This window comes from Perognathus longimembris, chromosome 10, assembly GCF_023159225.1.
Source record: "Perognathus longimembris pacificus isolate PPM17 chromosome 10, ASM2315922v1, whole genome shotgun sequence".
Taxonomy (NCBI): Eukaryota; Metazoa; Chordata; class Mammalia; order Rodentia; family Heteromyidae; genus Perognathus; species Perognathus longimembris.
The window spans coordinates 57,345,247-57,363,184 of record NC_063170.1 but is presented as its reverse complement, the minus strand read 5'-3'; the positions used below and the strand labels follow the sequence as shown (position 1 = coordinate 57,363,184).

Here is a 17,938-nt window from a genome sequence, read left to right as displayed (position 1 = left end):
TTTGCAGTGGCTTTCAGTTTTCTTTAAATGTGTGTGCACGTGGTTATCTCTGAGATGAGAGAATAGTATTTAATTTTCATTGGGGCTTAATCTGTGCCTGTACTCTCCTTCATAATTTATAAATGTATAGATTGTTTTATTCTTTCCATAATTGTATACTATAGATATTATTACATATGGGCCAGTAAATTACTTGATATCATGTTGCTACTAAGGAGGGGAACTGAGACTGGGTTAAGGCAGATTGACTCCAAGTCCTCTGTGTGTGTGTGTGTGTGTGTGTGTGTGTGTGTGTGTGTGTGTACCAGTCCTGAGACTTGAACTCAGGGACCCTCACTGTCATTTGGCTTTTTAAAATTTAATTTTATTGTCAAGGTCATGTACAAAGGAGTTACAGTTACATACATAAGGTAGTGAGTACATTTCTTGTCATACTTGTTACCCCTTCCCTCATTTTTCTCCCACTTCCTCTCATCCCCCATCCCCCTCCCCTGGGTTTTTTCACTTGAGGTTGGTATGCTATCATTTGAGCCACACCTCCCACCTGGCTTTTTGCTGATCAGTTGGAGATGAGTTTCATGGATTTATCTGCCAGGGCTGGTTTCAAACTATGATCCTCAGATTTCAACCTTGTGCGTAGCTAGGCTCACCAGTGTGAGCTACTGGCGCCTAGCTGGAGTCTTTCTTTAGAGTTGGATTGGTATGAATTTTTGTAAAGTTAATCTCACAAAAATTAGTAGGTGACTAAGGGGGAGGGAAGCGTAAGTTAATTAAGGGTACAGAATGTTTTATTAAACAAATGGGTTACTGTGGTGTAGGATTTCTTAGAATCTCTAAAAGTAAATGAGCTTTAAAAATGCTTAAAACAGAGAAGCAGAATATAATATTTCCCAAGCTTTCTCCACCAAGAACAACAAACTTGGTTGAATTTTTATTAATTTTTATGGTTCTTGGACAAAATCTAAGGCCTATTGGATGCTAAGTATATACTCGACCACAGCATATTCCTCAAGCCCACCTGAATCATTTTAAATACTAGAAGCCTAAAATATGGAAACACACACACACACACTTAATTAGAATAGTAACATGTACATAATTTACAAAAATAATGTCATGTATATTGGGGATGGATTGCAATAATATTAAGTGGATCACTTAGCTATTCATATGAGAAGTATTTACCTTCTTCATAATCTTTGACCCAGCAATTTCACTTGCTGGCACTTATCCAATTTATCCTAAGGAAGTCACCTTACAATACAAATATTTAGCTACCAGGATGTTTATTGAAGAACTATTCATTCTTGTGAGAAATGGAAGCTGTCTAAATATCCAACAGGTAAGGGTTTATTACAGAAACTATGCAGTTTATACGGTACAGCTCCTTTTAAGGAGCTGCTAAAAATGATCTAGTAGTGGAATATAGCCAGGTGCTGTGGCTCCGATCTCTAATCCTCACTACTTGGGAGGTTGCAATCTGGTTTGAAGCCAGCTTGAGCAAAAGAAAGTCCAAGAGACTATCTCCAAAAATAACCAGGATGGAGTCATTGGCTCAATTGGTAAATTGCCAATTGCCCTGAGTTCAAACCTCAGCACTGCCAAAAATAATTATGTAGTAGTAGAACATGTAACTGACTATAAAAATTTCATGATTTTTCTCAGTTAAAAAAAATGACCAAGTTTCTTTGGATGACAGGGCTGGAGAATGTAACTGTGATAAAGAATTTGTTTAGCACACACAAAGCCCTCTCCAGCTCCATACAAACAAAACCACATAAAAAGTCAGGGAACAAAAGATGCTAGAGTTGGTATGCCTAAGAGAAATGACCGAGAGCTGTGGGCGTGTATGCATATCAGCAGGCAGAGGTTAGGTGGGTTGTGAACTGAGGCTGGCCTAGGCAAAAATCATTAGACTCTATCTGGAAAAAAAAAAGCTAAAAGGGAACAAGGCTTTGGGTTCATGACTCACAGTTTAACACCAGAAAATAGAGAAGGAAAGAAAGGAAGGAAGGGGGCTGGGAATATCGCCTAATGGCAAGAGAGCTCGCCTCGTAAAGCCCTGGGTTCGATTCTCCAGCACCACATATCTAGAAAACGGCCAGAAGTGGCGCTGTGGCTCAAGTGGCAGAGTGCTAGCCTTGAGCAAAAAGAAGCCAGGGACAGTGCTCACGCCCTGAGTCCAAGCCCCAGGACTGGCCAAAAAAAAAAAGAAAGGAAGGAAGGGAAGGAAGGAAGGAAGAAAAGGAGGGAGGGAAGGAGGGAAGGAGGAAGGGAGGGAAGGAGGGAGGGAGGGAGGGAGGGAAAGAGAAGTGATGAAATGATGGAATGATAAACCAAAATAGTACTCATAAGCAGTAAGATAAGGAACATTTTATCTTTCTATTTCTATTTCTCTTTGTTGCTGTAAATTATAAAGTCTATGTATACCTCTGAATAAATATTTATAAAGTCTAGTGTGCAAACAATAAGATTTACAGTACAAAATTATTTTCCCACCTGTATTTTCATACATCTGCTCCAAAAGAGTGCCATCTTTCCCATAGAGGATACACAGACACACGTGTGTGTGCATACGTGTGTATACATATATGTGTGCACATATATATATATATATTATGGTTTCTTTTAGTATTTAGGTGCCTTGAGTCTTTTCCACATTTTACTTCAGTTCTGTTTTAATTTAGTCAGGCTTAATGGTTGCTTAAGGGAAAAATCAACTCCTTGGTCATAATGGAAACCCAAGTGCTGGCTATCTCCATCTGGTAGATGACAGGGTCTAGCTTCAGATAAAGACATCTCACAAAGCTTCAGATTACAGAGGATGAATTACTTAGCATGTCTCTGTCTTTCTGTCAGTGATCAGGCAACCACGAAGACGCTTGATTCCCACCGCCAAGTGACTTTTCCACTCCAAAAGAACTTAGGTTTTGCTGGCTGGATTTTGTTTCTGACGGATTGTAAGTTGTATTCACTATTGACATGGAGAGAACCAGGGGTAGAAATGAAGAACTCGGGCTGCATGAAGTTAAGTGTGGCAACATGAGGGTGTTTAGTGAGAGAATGGGTTTGCTTCCTGCGAGACCTGTTATTCACAAGCAAACACAAGCAGCTGTACTGAAATGTCAGCTAGTATATGCACAGCTGACTCAAGTTGCCAAAAAGAGAGCAGCGTAGTAGTTCCATAAACTGACCCTGGCCAGCCAAGCCCTGCTTAATATAGATCCGGCCGAAGCTTAGCTGTAGTCTCTCCTTGTTGCACAGTGAGCACACTAACTTTTCTAGGGGGGAAAAATCTCAAGGGTGGGTAGACTTGAGTTCTTTGTCAACTGAGGGATTTTCTTGAGATTCTGTTTTCCTCTTCTTTTTGAAAAAAAAATCATCTTCCATTATTTTTTCTTTACTGATAATATAACAACAGAACAAGTCATAATCATGTCGGAGCACAGCAGGAATTCCGATGTAGAAGATCTTGTTGGTGAGGAGATTGATGAGGATGAGATCTTGGCCAACTTGTCCCCTGAAGAGCTGAAGGCACTGCAGTCGGAAATGGAAATCATGGCCCCTGACCCCCACCTGCCTGTGAGCATGATTCAGAGAGATCAGACCGACAAGCCACCCACTGGAAACTTCGACCATAAATCTCTGGTTGATTATATGTATTGGCAAAAGGCATCTAGGCGAATGCTGGAAGATGAACGGGTTCCTAACGCCTTCGTACAATCTGAGGTAACTGGGGATCTGTGTGTGGCAGAGAAATGGCTGCTGGGCACTGGGCCGTGTGGAGTCTGTAGGGCAACCATGATTTTTGCAAGACTGTGATGTTTTGTTCTAGATTCTATAGTAATATTTAATCCTATGCCAAACTAGACCTTTCTGAAAGTCCCCTGTAAGGGGAAAGTTGGTAGTTTCTTGTAGAGGGATCCATGTAAACACTGCCAGGCTTGCTGTGTGGGCATTGCGTTCCATATCAGGACATTTAGTGACTCAATTCACCACCCAGAAGCCATTGTTCTTCATTCTTTTTATTTTCATCTTGGCTCATAAGGCACCTTTGAAACCCATGCAAGCTAAGGACAGTTCATGAATGTTGGGCCCTCTTCCTGGCAGGTATATTCATATTTGCTATTTCATGTAGAATATCAAAGATCACACACACACACACACACACACACACACACACACAGAGCCTAAGCAAAGTCAACTAAGTGAAAATGTGTCCTAGTGTCACCATGCTCTGAGTATCCATGGTGACATTTAGAAACTGACAGATATTAAGGTGTTGTAAAGGCAGTTTTTTTTTTCTTGAAATTGTTTTAACCTAACAGTCAGAATGGTCTTTTGGCTCTATAAATTTACTGTATATCAACACAGTTGTTTTAATGCTCCACTTAAAAACAACCTAGGAACAAGATGAAATCCCTCTTCCAGGTAAAAAGTATCTTTCCCTTACAACTGTTCTTGGTGTTGTTGTACACTGTTACCTTACTATCATGCTAGGTGTAATTAAAACATGTGGTGAACTGGTTTCATAGTGGTAAGACTTTAAACATGAATTGAACTTAAGAAAATGAATTGTTGACTTGATCAGGTTACAGCTTGAGATACCAACTATACATGTTTTGCAAATAATGTTAATGGGTACACAATCAATTCAATAGGAACACTGAATTTAGAAGAAAAAAAAACAACCCATGAATATGTTTAAAGTTGTTTCTTCTGGTGTAAACAGCTTGATGGCTGGCTCCTCCTGCTGGCGAGGATGAGAAGTGCAATGGTGAAGTTTAGTGTTAGTTACAGGGCCAATTCCAGCCTCTCATGAGCAGTAAGGTGAATCTGTGGGTTCACACGTTCGTGTATGACTCTCAAACTGCTACATTAGCTTTCAAAATGACACCTGTGAGGTACACATACTGTATGGAGAAAGGTTAGTAAATATTGCACAAGAATTTAATAAGCATTGACTAAAGACTGATATGTTCTCTCCTAGACTAAGCAGTGAGTTCTAAATCTCTACCTGATCCCATTCAGTTTTATAGCTGGATGTTTCTTTTGGGTACTTGATCCTTCAGGAGAAATGAGGAGCCGGGTGTTGGTTGGTGGCTCACACCTAGAATCCTGGCTACTCAGGAAGCTGAGATCTGAGAATCGCAGCTCAAGCCAGCCAAGGCAGGAAAACCCATAAAACTATGTCCAATAAGCTACTCAAAAAGCCAGACGTGGAGCTGTGTCTCGAGTGGTAGAGTGCTACCCTTGAGAAAAAAAACTCAGGGACAGCCCTCAGGCCCCCGTTCAAGCCCCAGGACTGGCACAAAAACAAACAAACCATATTCCAAACAATCAAACTATTTCATTTTCTCACATCTATTACCTTCTCAGGAAAATTTTGATATAGTTGATATAGTGTGATATAGTTGATATAGTTGATATAGTTTGATATAGGACTAGCAGAAATTTTAGTCCTGTAAATTTTATTTACAGCAACAAGGAAATTATAGTGTAAGTCATGGCTGTTGAATGCAGACATGCCCACTCAGCTGTCTATGACAGAAAGGTGTCAATATATTGATTTTAAAAATGGCATCAAGTTTTAAAGCAAATATTTTTTAAACTGCTTCTAGAATTGAACACTGTTGCAGAAATATAGACTCTGAAAATAACATTAATTAGGTTTTATTTTAATGAAGTTGGCCTCCTGTTTCCTCAGGCCATGTCTTTGGATTCATTCAACTGTGGATAGAATTTGTTAATTTTTGCATTTGTGATGAATAGATATTTTTCTTATCATTTCCCTAAACACTATAACAACTTTACACATATTTATCTTGTCTTTGGTAGTATACGTCATCTATAGATGATTGAAAATAACTGTAGGTAGGAAAATGTGTAAGTTATATGAAAATACTATGCAACCTCAAGAAGGATTTGAACACTCATGAATTAAGATTCCCCTGGGATTCCAAAGCCAATCACTCAGGGACACGATAGCCACAATATGTGTGTGCATGTCTATAGACATTTTATTGTTGATTTTGGTCGTATTTGTTTATCATAAGTTAATTTTTAAAAACTCAAGGACTCAGGCTGGGAATATGGCATAGTGGCAAGAGTGCTTGCCTCATATACATGAAGCCCTGGGTTCAATTCCCCAGCACCACATATACAGAAAACGGCCAGAAGTGGCGCTGTAGCTCAAGTGGCAGAGTGCTAGCCTTGAGCAAAAAGAAACCAGGGACAGTGCTTAGGCCCTGAGTCCAAGCCCCAGGACTGGCAAAAAAAACAAAAACAAAAACAAAAAAACCTCAAAGACTTGAAAATTAAATAATGCAAAAAAGTGATGATCTTCTAAGTGCTTTCGTTCTTCAGAGTTACTTAGCAGTTACTTTCTTCTTCAGAAATAACAAGTTTGCCAAGCATTCTAACAGGGTTTTCATTTTCTCATATGTAAATACATTTTGTTTACAAAATAACAGTATGCATGCAATTTGTTAGTGCACTCTCATAGCTGTTTTGCTCCAGACTGGTGCTCTACCATTTGAGCCACACTTCCACTTTTGGCTTTTTGCTGGTTAACTAGTGATTCTCTCCAATTTGTCAGCCTAGGCTGGCTTTGAACCAAAATTCTCAGATGTCAGTATCCTAAATAGCTAGGATTGTAATGTGAATCACAAATCTCCCAGTACTTAAAATATTTTTTTTTATCCCTACAAGGTATTGCTATGCTTTGTATTTATTCACTGGTATGTATTCTAACCCTCATAAATCTATCTTTTAGGAAAACGTTCGAGAATACCATGAAGACAGAGACAGGGGTGTTAAAAATGTGCCCCAGTTTTTAAAAGATAAACTGAATAATGAAATAGTTGCACATAAAAGAGAATCAAAGGGCAGCAACAGTGTACAAGAAACAGATGATGATGATGACAATGATGAAGATGAAGATGAAGAAGAAGAAGAAGAAGATGATGATGAAGAAGAAGAAGAAGATGAAGATGAAGATGATGGTGAAGAGAGTGATGGAAAAACCAATAGAGAGAAAGAAAATGAAGCAAAGGAACAGACTCGCAATGGTGAGAGCAATAGCCCAAGGGTCACTACAAAAGCATTGGAAGACCAGAAAGACAGGTCTGAGCCCCAAGAAACAAGTGGGAAAAAAATAGCAAAGCTAGATCCTAAGAAGTTAGCTCTAGATACTAGTTTTCTTAAGATAAGTGCAAGGCCTTCAGGAAATCAAACCGACCTGGATGGCAGCCTGAGGCGAGTGAGACAGAATGACCCTGACATGAAAGAACTCAACCTGAACAACATCGAGAACATCCCCAAAGACATGTTACTGGACTTCGTCAATGCCATGAAGAAAAACAAACACATCAAAACGCTCAGCTTAGCAAACGTGGGTGCCGATGAGAGTGTGGCCTTTGCCTTGGCCAACATGCTGCGGGAGAACAGAAGTATCACCACCCTCAACATCGAGTCCAACTTCATCACTGGCAAAGGCATTGTGGCCATCATGCGGTGCCTACAGTTTAACGAGACCCTCACCGAACTTCGTTTTCACAACCAGAGGCACATGCTGGGCCACCAGGCAGAAATGGAGATCTCCAGGCTCTTGAAGGCCAACAATACTCTCTTGAAGATGGGCTACCATTTTGAGCTGCCAGGCCCCCGGATGGTGGTGACTAATCTGCTCACTAGAAATCAGGATAAACGGAGGCAGAAAAGACAAGAAGAACAAAAGCAACAGCAACTCAAAGAGCAGAGGAAGTTGATAGCCATGTTGGAGAACGGTCTGGGGCTGCCCCCTGGAATGTGGGAGATGTTAGGGGGGCCCATGCCAGATTCTAGAATGCAAGAGTTCCTTCAGGCTCCCCCTGGACGGCCTCCCAACCCCCCAGCCATGCCCTTTGGACGAAGGAATGAAATGATGAAAAACCCATCTCAGCCTCCAAAGTACCAGACAGACCCCGACTCCTTCCGGGTGGTGAAACTGAAGAGGATTCAGCGCAAATCTCGCATGCCAGAAGCCAGAGAACAACCTGAGAAAACCAACCTGAAAGACGTGATCAAAACACTCAAACCAGTGCCCAGAAACAGGCCACCCCCGCTGGTGGAAATCACTCCCAGAGATCAGCTCCTGAACGACATTCGTCACAGCAATGTCGCCTATCTGAAACCTGTGAGTAGAAAGAGGGGGAAAAGATGAACAGTGCCAGACAGAAACAATCAATCCCCGTGTGGGGTTCCCTCTTCATTTTCACACCAGGAGGTACTAAGCTGGGCACTTTAGTAATCCTAGCTACTCAAGTGGCTGAGATCTGAGAATGGTGGTTCAAGCTAGCCTGGGAAGATAAATAGAAGAGGCTTTTATATCTGAGTAACGAGAAAAATGTCGTATGTGGAGGTGTGAATTCCAGCCCTAGGAACAGCACACACACACAACAGGAGGTTCTGATTGTGACTAACTGGGAGACGTTAGGGAGCATTACATGTAGGTATGAATTACGAAGGCTCCCTAAGGACATTCACTCTGGATTGCTTCTGTGACCATAATGCCAGCAGTTAACATTCGTGGAGCACAGAACATTTACAAAGCCAGAGTCATGATAGGAGTCATCTTCATTCTATAAGGTAGGGACAATTATGTTCCCCATTTTGTGTACAGGAGACAACCTTAGAGACTTTACTAAGATGTTCAAGAGATACAGCTGAGAAGGTATAGAACCCCAGCTGAACCCCAGTTCTGAGTTCTGAATCAATCCACTATTCTGAACTTCACTTGTAGTGTATCCTCAACATCGTGCTAGTAAAAATAGCATCTCTAACCTCTGGGAATCAGAGATCCAATGCCAACCCAGAGTTCCTGCTTAAGACAGGAGTGGTGGCCCATACTTGCAGAGATGAGGAGGAACAAAACGTGAAGCAAGCTTAGGCAAAAAAAAAAAAAAGTTGGGAGACTCTATCACTATTAATGCTGGTCAGGGAAAGGGGTCATGCCTATCATAAATAGGTATAAATAGGAGGATAGCAGTCCAAGGGAGACTCTATTTGAGGAACTACTAAAGCAGAAAGAGCTGGAAGTGTAAATGGTCTAGTGCCTGCCTGTCAAGGCAAAAGCCTTGAATTCAAACCCTGGAACCACAAAAAAAAAAAATAAACAAAATGCTCAGGATAGTTCTTTTTCAGTAGTGAAAGGTAGACTACCCACAATTACACTGACATTCTTTTCTCTTTTTTAAATTGTCACAAAGGGTAAACTTAACTCTCACTTGTTGACCTCCAGGTCCTCCTTGTCTCCACACAAGGAAGGAGGGGTAAAGGCTGCTTTGTATTTGTACTTAACAAATGTCTAAGCATAAGAAAAACAGAAAAAGAAAAGATCTAATGAACACAATTTTTTTTTTGCAAATCTGTTTCCAGGTAAGATTTCAAAGGACAACAATACTGAATAAAAAGTGTTCTTTCCTAATTAATATGAGTAGACACAATGAAATACGTACTATGTCTCCACTTTTTAGGTAAGGCAGACATATGATGAACCTCAGAGTTTCTGTGTTTTAATAAAATTCTATTTATCTACTTTTTTTTTTTTTGGTTGCTTGTGGGGCTTCAACTCAGGGTCTGGCCACTGGCTCGGCTTCCTGTTTTCTAGTGGTTAATTGGAGATAAGAGTTCCACAACTTTTCCTGCCCCAGACTGGCTTTGAACTATGCTCCTCAGATCTCAGCATCCTGAATAGCTAAGATTGCAGGCATAAGCCACCAGCACCCAGTTTAAATGTATGCTCTTCTTTCAGATGTAATATCCACTATGATTCTTTGCATCTTAAGTGGCAGAAATGAAAGTTTTGGTGGTCATACTGATGGTATTTTTGGAAGCTGAAGGACGCTGGTCCATAGGCTGCGTGATTGCTACTTAGCCATAATGTTTTTAAAGATTGTGTAATTTAGCCAAGAGTTGACATCAGCATAGTTAGTACATTATCTCATCATAGAAAAGCAAGATTATGTTTTGAAGAGAAAGTAAACAAAGTTTCATGCAAGCTTGCACTTTTCTGATACTTATTCACATACATGCATATGCATGTAAAGGTATGAATAGGTAAAGCTATCTATAAGGATACCGTCTAAGAAGGCTTTCATCTGAAATTCAAAGGTGTCAGATGGGGCCTGGGAAGGTGCCTGGAGAGAACCACTGGGGGTGGAATGAGGTCAGGGCTCCTTTGCCTGCCCTTGGGCACAACACCAAGACAGCATGCACCTGCTCCTGTCTGGGCAGCCAGACCTCCACCAGGGTGAATGAGGGTACGTTGAGGAATCCAGCTCCATCACTTCTTTCATAACTAGTCATTGGCAAAGAATGTCCAAGCTGTCTTGATGGATATGCAAACAGAAAATAACAGTCTGAAGAGAATGATTTAAGTCTTTTTAGGTGATCTGAGGACTCAGAGTTCAAGAGGGATGAATCGGAACCACCTCTCTGATCAGAGGAATGGGTCCACAGGCCAAATCTGCTTTCCCTGAGTCTATTCTTTCCCATTTCTCCACTTGTTCATTTGTGAGAAAGGCCAGAGCTGCCTCAGAGAGCAAATCAGCTAGTCTCAATCTCTTGCAGCTTACAAAATGGATGTTTTTCAGGGTGAAGAATTCAGTTTGAGAAACAGCTTCTGTGGGCCAGGTGTCAAAAAATGGTGACATGGTCCTGCTTTATCTGGGTTAGGTATGAGTATGTACATTTTAAACGTCACATTAGAAAAATCCAAATATTCAACACCACTTGAATTACCAGGGTCACAGAGTCAGCTACTTTTTTGTTGTTTGACAACTCTGACGATCAAATTTAGCAGCTCATGTATGCTAAGCAAGCTCTAGCAAGTTGGTTACTTCTGTATATTGGCTTCTCTGCCCCAAGCTAGGCAGTCCCTTCTGCAATCTTTCTCCTCAACTCTACTCCTGCCTGGCTTCACTCATTTACATACTTAGCTTTTATGGAATGTATTTCCATCGGTGTGGTTTTAATAACACAGCAGACTTAAGACTTGTGTAAGTTTCCCTTTCCCTGGAAAAGGTACAACTGTCCATCTTTCATCTCATGAAATTGTGTGGTTCACTGACTCGTCTACCACCCCAGAGGATTATTTGTGCTTTGCACTGAGATAAAAATCCTATTTGTAGTAACTGTTTAATTCCCCAGAACCAACAGCATTCATAGCAAACCCAGGCTTCTATGCAAAACAAAATGGCATTTAAACACTCACTGCCATTCACAGAGCACTCACTAAGATCCTGACTGCTCTCAGCCAATGGGTTAATGACATTTACATGCTTCTCCTTAGAAAGGCCTTAGCATAATAATATCCTGCATCCTTGGGTCCCTAAAAGACCTCAGAAAGCACTAGTTGTTTGCCAGGATTGCAGAATCTACTGTCCTAGTCTCACATATTCATCTTTAGCCATTTCTCCTTTGCTTTATGTATAGGGTCTTCTTTCTTTTGAAGTTCTCTAGATTGTCTTCTCTTGTGATTTTTCTTTCCCATCATTCGCTTTTGTGTCAGTGACACATAATCTAGAACAATCCCCAAACTACTCTTTCCCTTTGATATCTTCAGCCAATTTGTTTTCAAACCACGTGTTTTCTGCAATACATTTTGACAACTTTGACCTGACAGCCATGGTCAAGCCATGGCACCTGCTTGAAGGGCTTTGCTTTCCTGTTCATTTACCACCCTCTCCCCCAAATTGTCTTTTCTTCTGTCTGTAGAGATCTATCCAGGGTGCATGATCTATCTGGCCCAGAGTAGGAACTCAACTAAGGGTACTAAATTAAATCGAGGAAGCTGTCTTTTCTTTTCTTTTGTTTATCTTTGTTGTTGGTGATGTTGGTACTGGGGCTTGAACTCAGGACCAGAGCATCATCCCTTAGATTTTTTTTTTTCTCAAGACTATCACTCTTGAGCCTCAATTCCATTTCTGACTTTCTACTGGCTAACTGGAGATGAGTCTCACAGACTTTTCTGGCCTGGCTGGCTCGAACTGCAATCCTCAGATCACAGTCTACTGAATAGTTAGGATTACATATGTGAGCCACTGGCACCTGGCTCCCTTTATATCTTGTCTTGATCTTCTGCTTAGAAGTGGCTTCTCTGGGCTGGGGATATAGCCTAGTGGCAAGAGTGCCTGCCTCAGATACACGAGGCCCTAGGTTCGATTCCCCAGCACCACATACACAGAAAACGGCCAGAAGCGGCGCTGTGGCTCAAGTGGCAGAGTGCTAGCCTTGAGCGGGAAGAAGCCAGGGACAGTGCTCAGGCCCTGAGTCCAAGGCCCAGGACTGGCCAAAAAAAAAGAAGTGGCTTCTCTGAAGGCTATGAAAGTATACATTTTTCTTTAAACTTTTATAGTTCTGATTTTTAAGAAGTATTTGCTATTACTGATGAATTAAAGAGTTATATCTTAAGAGAAGGAAGCATGATGTTTACTTTATTATTGCCTTCCCAAACATTAACCCATGCTCATTTAGTGACTCATTCCTCTTCAGCCTAGTTATCTGAGCTGCCAGCTGGGTTACATCACGTGTCCTGGTTTACCACACAGGATCAGTGTCACATGTTGCCTTTTATATCATTCAGAAATCCTTTCATGTGTATAGAAACAAATGCAAAGATCCATGATAACCACTATCACACTGTTTTAGCTGTTGCACCTTTAAAGTGATTTGAAGTTCTTGTGATGATTTCTGCTCATTGTTCTTAGTTATTAGTGTTTTGCAGGAGTGAGCCTGACCAAGGTATGGTCACATTCCCTTCTCAAAGGCCGGTAAAAAGAACAGAGAGGGTCACGAGCATATTAAGGACATCAGAAGTGCCTTCTGGAGCGCAGGATGCAATTCAAAAGGCATGAATGGAAGATGGATGTCAGAGAGAGCCATCACAGATGGACAGAGTGGTTCATCACACAGACAGGTGCACACGGGCACAGCATCTGTAGTTGTTGCTAAATAAACTCTTAGTATCCTCTTAGCTTCTTTTGGATGGTACACACTTGCTGGGTGAGTCACCTCTTAAGATAACACCCCTTGGAACCCTTTAGGAACACCTTATCTTTAAGCCACTCCTGTGAGACAAAAGCAGAAAGAGGACTTCAGAGTTGACCTTACACCATGCTTTTGTAGTTTTTTGGCCCTGTGGTATTCACCAAATACTATTTTATTTTAAAATCTGAACATCAAATTAGGCGTATGCTTCAAAGAGGAAAGACCTGTTTGGAAAGGAACATTTCTTCTTTTATTCTTGCCATATCGAGGGGAGGGGGTTCTATAGGCAGTATGTAATAATAGGTACTAGAATCAGACAACTCTGGTTCAAATCTTGCTCTATCACTTCCTAGTGATGTGACCTTAGGGAAATTACTGTCTTCTCTGAATTATTTCTCTTCTGCCAAAGTGTGTTGGTTACTTTCCCCTTGCTGTGTGAACAACTTCAAGAAGGAATTCTTTCTTTCCATTCCTGGGTTCAGAGGTCTCCATCTCTGTGGCAGGGAGAATATAGCAGGGTAGACGAAGTTTTCCCACAGTTGCCAGGAAGCAGAGACAACGTTGGCCTGTGCTGACAAATGGTTAGATTTCTCCTTTCCCCTCTTTTATTCCATTTGGCTTCGCAGTCAATGGGCTGATAAGTCAACATTCAAGATGGGCCTTCCCCCCTGACAACTTTCTGTGGGAATACCTCACAGACACCTACCAAGTTGTCTCTTCACTGGCCTTCTAGGGGGTCCTCAATCCAATCATACTGTCAGGATGAACCATTCATCATTTTTAGGTATTTATATTGATTATTCAGTGTCCGTGTGAAGGTACTATTTACTCTTGTGAATTGGCTACTGGTACTGACATTCTCCAGCTGAGAAAATAGATGCTCAGCCCCAACCAGCCGGTGAGCCCTAGAGTCTGTGGCAGTGCCTGCCATCTTGATTTTGTGATGTGTTTTGCCATCTTCTCAAAGATCTAGGGACAGTTCCTGAAATTTGTAAAATGCCCAATAATGGTGGCTATAGGGTGTGTTTTGTTTTATTTCCCTAGTCTTAGAGCTTGAATGGGTCCTGATTTTTGCTTTTATTCCCTCACGGATAGTACCCTACTGCTTAAGCCACAGCTCCATTTCTGGTTTTTTTGTGATTCTAGATAAGACTCTCATAGATTTTCCTGCTGGGTTGGCTTCAAACCATGATTCTTGGATCTCAGCCTCCTGAGCAGCCAGGATTACAGGCATGAGCCACCAGCATTCAGCAAAATTGTTTTAGTTTACCAATGACTATGGAGGGTTCTCTGGCCCAACTTTCTAATCCATCCTGCATCCAATGAGGCAGATTAACTGTAATTTTTGCTATAGAGCTCTTGAATATCCAAAGATTAACTCCCCCCCCCCTTTTTGTCAAATGTTTAAATCACAGGTGCAACTGCCAAAAGAACTGGAGTAGGAGGCAGCAGGATCATCTAGAAGAACAAGAAGCCAAGCAGTGACTGTGGGGTTAGGGCTTGGAAGCAATTCCAGCAGCAGCACTTCTGGATACAGAGTGGTAGACCTGGGAACAGTCTTATAGCTCGGATGGGTATTTGTGAAGGATGGGCCCTAACAAATACACGAGGAAAAGGAAGGAGATAAAATACTAGTTTTCATGGGCAACATTTTTTTTTCTATTCCTGTCTGTTTGAGTGATGGGTGGCACTTAAGAGTTATGCTTCCAGAAGAAGTTAAACATTAAAAAAAAAACATTTACTTTACTATTGCTTTCTTCTGGTAAATGATAATAAATATGGCAGCAGTGTTGATTACTGATTATATTCTCTCTCTCTCTCTCTCTCTCTCTCTCTCTCTCTCTCTCTCTCTCTCTCTCTCTCTCTCTCCTTCTATCTCCTCTGTTGTTGTAATTCCCTACACAGTATTTTAAAGGGAATAAATCATGTTGTAGCCTATGGACACGTAAGCGTGGACTGAGATCCTGGGCTTTGCCAGGCTTTGAGATGAACTCTTCTTTGAAGAATGGGTACATCTAACATTGTCTGGTTATCTCCTTTGGTGACTTCCTTGAGCTTTGGGGGTGTTCTTCTGATTAGGGGTATCTGAGAGGAACACAGCACTTAAGAGAGAGGACATGGAAAAAACCCAGATGTCAACAGAAAATAACAAGAAAAAGTAAACCCTTCATACATCTATGAACTTCTGGCAGTGTTTCCAAGCACAAGGACAAAGGCAGACAACATGCTGTTTTGTAGGGCAAAAATGGCAGAATAAATAATAATAGTTGTTAAAATGTTTTGTTAAATACATCATTATATGCACATGCATGTGCACACATATACCTACATATATATTTATGAAGTTTATAAATCCATGAGTCTAATATGATTTCCTTGTTCTCAAAAACCCTCTAAAAGAAGCTTGTCTATAGGATTGAACTCCATATCTCTACCTTCAGGGCACTCTGTTGCCTGGTATGAATCTAGTCTCAGCCCTCAGAAGTCCTGCGTATCCTCAATAACATATCCTTCTGCACAACTCGTGCCTCCACTCTCTCAATCCTTCACAGAACACCTCCAAAATGTTCTCCTCCTGCTCTCCATTTATGAAGGTCTGATCCTGTCTCCAAACCCTTCCTGACGGTCCCCACCCAACCTCTTTCCTCCTTCTGAGGTCTCAGAGCTCTTAGTTATGCATTGTAGTCACTAGGTGCATAGTACTTAAGATTTTGTGATTAAAAACTCAAAAAAGTTAATCACTTTTTGAAGCAATGTGAACCTAGGACTTAGTATATCTTATTATAGCACCTTCTTTCTTCTTTACCTGAGTGAATAAAAAATGTCTGCCTTCTCTCTCCTTTTAGAGAATCTCAGTAATAGAGCAGGCAGAGCAGGCTGAGAAAAAATTGACTCTTCACAAGCACAAACTGAAAGCTATATATTATTTATAGGAATAAGCTTTAAGAAAGACTTGTTTCTGTTTCTCTAGGATAATTTATATGAGTAGCCAAAATAAAATAGTAATGGTTTTCAATCAAGCCAGTAATTTAAAAATAGCTGATAGTTTTTGTATTCTCTCTCTGTCTGTCTGTCTCTGTCTCTGTCTCTCTCTGCCGGTCCTGGGGCTTGAAGCTCAGGTGCTGTCCCTGAGCTTCTTTTGCTCAAGGTTAGTTATCTATCACTTGAGCCACAGCACCACTTCCAGCTTTTTCTGAGTTCTTTATTGGAAATAAGAGTCTCATGGACTTTCCTGCTTGGGCTTTCTTTAAACTATTATCCTTAGATCTCAGCCTTCTGAGTAGCTAGGATTACAGGTGTGAGACACCAGCACCTGACTTCTTTCCTTCTTCTTTGTTATTTCTAGAAAACATTATTGCACAGAAATGGATTGTTAGTTGAGATCAGACTGCAAGAAATAAGACTTTAAAGTTCTTTAACCTTTCCTACATCTAAGAGGCTGTACCCTCGCAGGGCATTACTGTGTGTATTCATAGTTGATGTTCTGGAAAGCCCTCTGCATTGGCCTGGCTGGCCCCCGCATTCATTAAGTAAGAAATTTCATGCGCTAATAGTTTCGAAAGAGGATCCTAAACTGAAAGTAAAAGGGATCCACTTTCGTGGTTTATTGTCGCAGGTTTAATCTAGAGAGAGTCCCTTCTATCTGCCATACCCAGGCTGAAAACCTTAGTGGAAGATTTTATCCGATTTTTTAAATGTACTGTCAAATTACAACTTATATGTCATTGTTGTGCTATTATCTTTTTAGAATTGGCCACTAGCCATTGGAAATGACAATGAATATCCTTTCTTTAATTCAACCTGTCACTTTCTTCAAAGTTAGGGTATTTGGTCAGAATATCATATAGAAAACAGAAGAGGCTAAAATGTGTATAAAATCTGATTTTTCAAAAAGATCCCAATTTTCTCTTGCCTTCAACATTTTTAAAGGATTAAGGTTTTATTATAGAACACTTGAAACACAAAGTAAGTGTGTTTGCTGACAAATGTGTCTTCAGTGTTTAGGGCTGTCACTAAGTGTCTCAAATATTTCTACAGATGTGCAGCAAATAAACTCTCATCTATAATATTTTTGATTGTTACCAAGGCTGTCTCAAGCAAGACCTTTTTACCTCTGTCTCTGCCCACTTGATAAATTTTATTCTCCATATTTATTCTCCATTTTCTAGTTCATGTATGAAGCCATGGTGATATCACTGAACTAAACATGAAAGCTGCAAGTTAGTTGAAAAATTAAAATGTACAAAAAATAAGAACTGACAAGCCCTGTTGCTTTTCGTCCAGGTAACAGTTTCTTCAGTAATTACCACCTTGGTTTGTCTTCATAATTCCATGTAAGAAAAAAATCCAAATGCTTCTACTTCATCCAGGTGGCAAGCAAATGTATTTAATCTACTTCTAAACACATAGGAAGTAAAGGGATGTAAGTAATGAAAGAAACCCACACTCTCTTAATATTATCATCTATCTGTGAAAGTACATGATTCTAACAGTGGCTATAAAAATTTTTGACCTGCAGAAGATGGCGACCTCTCCCTTTTAAAATCACTACTGGGGTTTGAACGTAGGGCCTCATGCTTGGCAGTCAAGTGCTCTACCATGTGAGCCATACCCCACACCCTTTTGCTTTTAGCTTGTTATTTCAGATAGACTTTTGTGCTTTTTTCCCAGGCTGGCCTTGAACTGTGATTTTCCTACCTCCACTTCTTGTGTAGCTAAGATTATAGCGGCATATCACCATGCTTTTGACTTGTATATTATATAGCAGTAAAAAAAAGTAATAAGATGCACAATCCATTTCTTTCTAAATGTGCCAGCTAAAGAATGAAACAACAAAAAACACTATCTTAGACACCTTTTTTGTTTCACTATCGCAACCAAAAAATTCTAAGATGAACTGAATTTTGGT

At 40.6% G+C, this 17,938-nt stretch overlaps 1 protein-coding gene across 3 annotated transcripts; it reads left to right on the top strand.

Moving 5' to 3' along the window:
- Positions 1-3,197: 3,197 nt before the first annotated feature.
- Positions 3,198-14,821, top strand: Lmod3 (leiomodin 3). 3 transcript variants are annotated; one of them, XM_048356129.1, is made up of 4 exons: positions 3,198-3,263; positions 3,422-3,729; positions 6,776-8,176; positions 14,445-14,821. In XM_048356129.1, exons 2-4 carry the CDS (start codon positions 3,436-3,438, stop codon positions 14,469-14,471), a joined length of 1,722 nt encoding a protein of 573 aa, XP_048212086.1. In that variant the 5' UTR covers positions 3,198-3,263; positions 3,422-3,435; the 3' UTR covers positions 14,472-14,821. The 3 variants fall into 3 exon arrangements, with proteins under 3 accessions (XP_048212086.1, XP_048212085.1, XP_048212087.1); XM_048356130.1 differs by having other exon boundaries at positions 3,243-3,303; XM_048356128.1 differs by having other exon boundaries at positions 3,224-3,729.
- Positions 14,822-17,938: the final 3,117 nt, after the last annotated feature.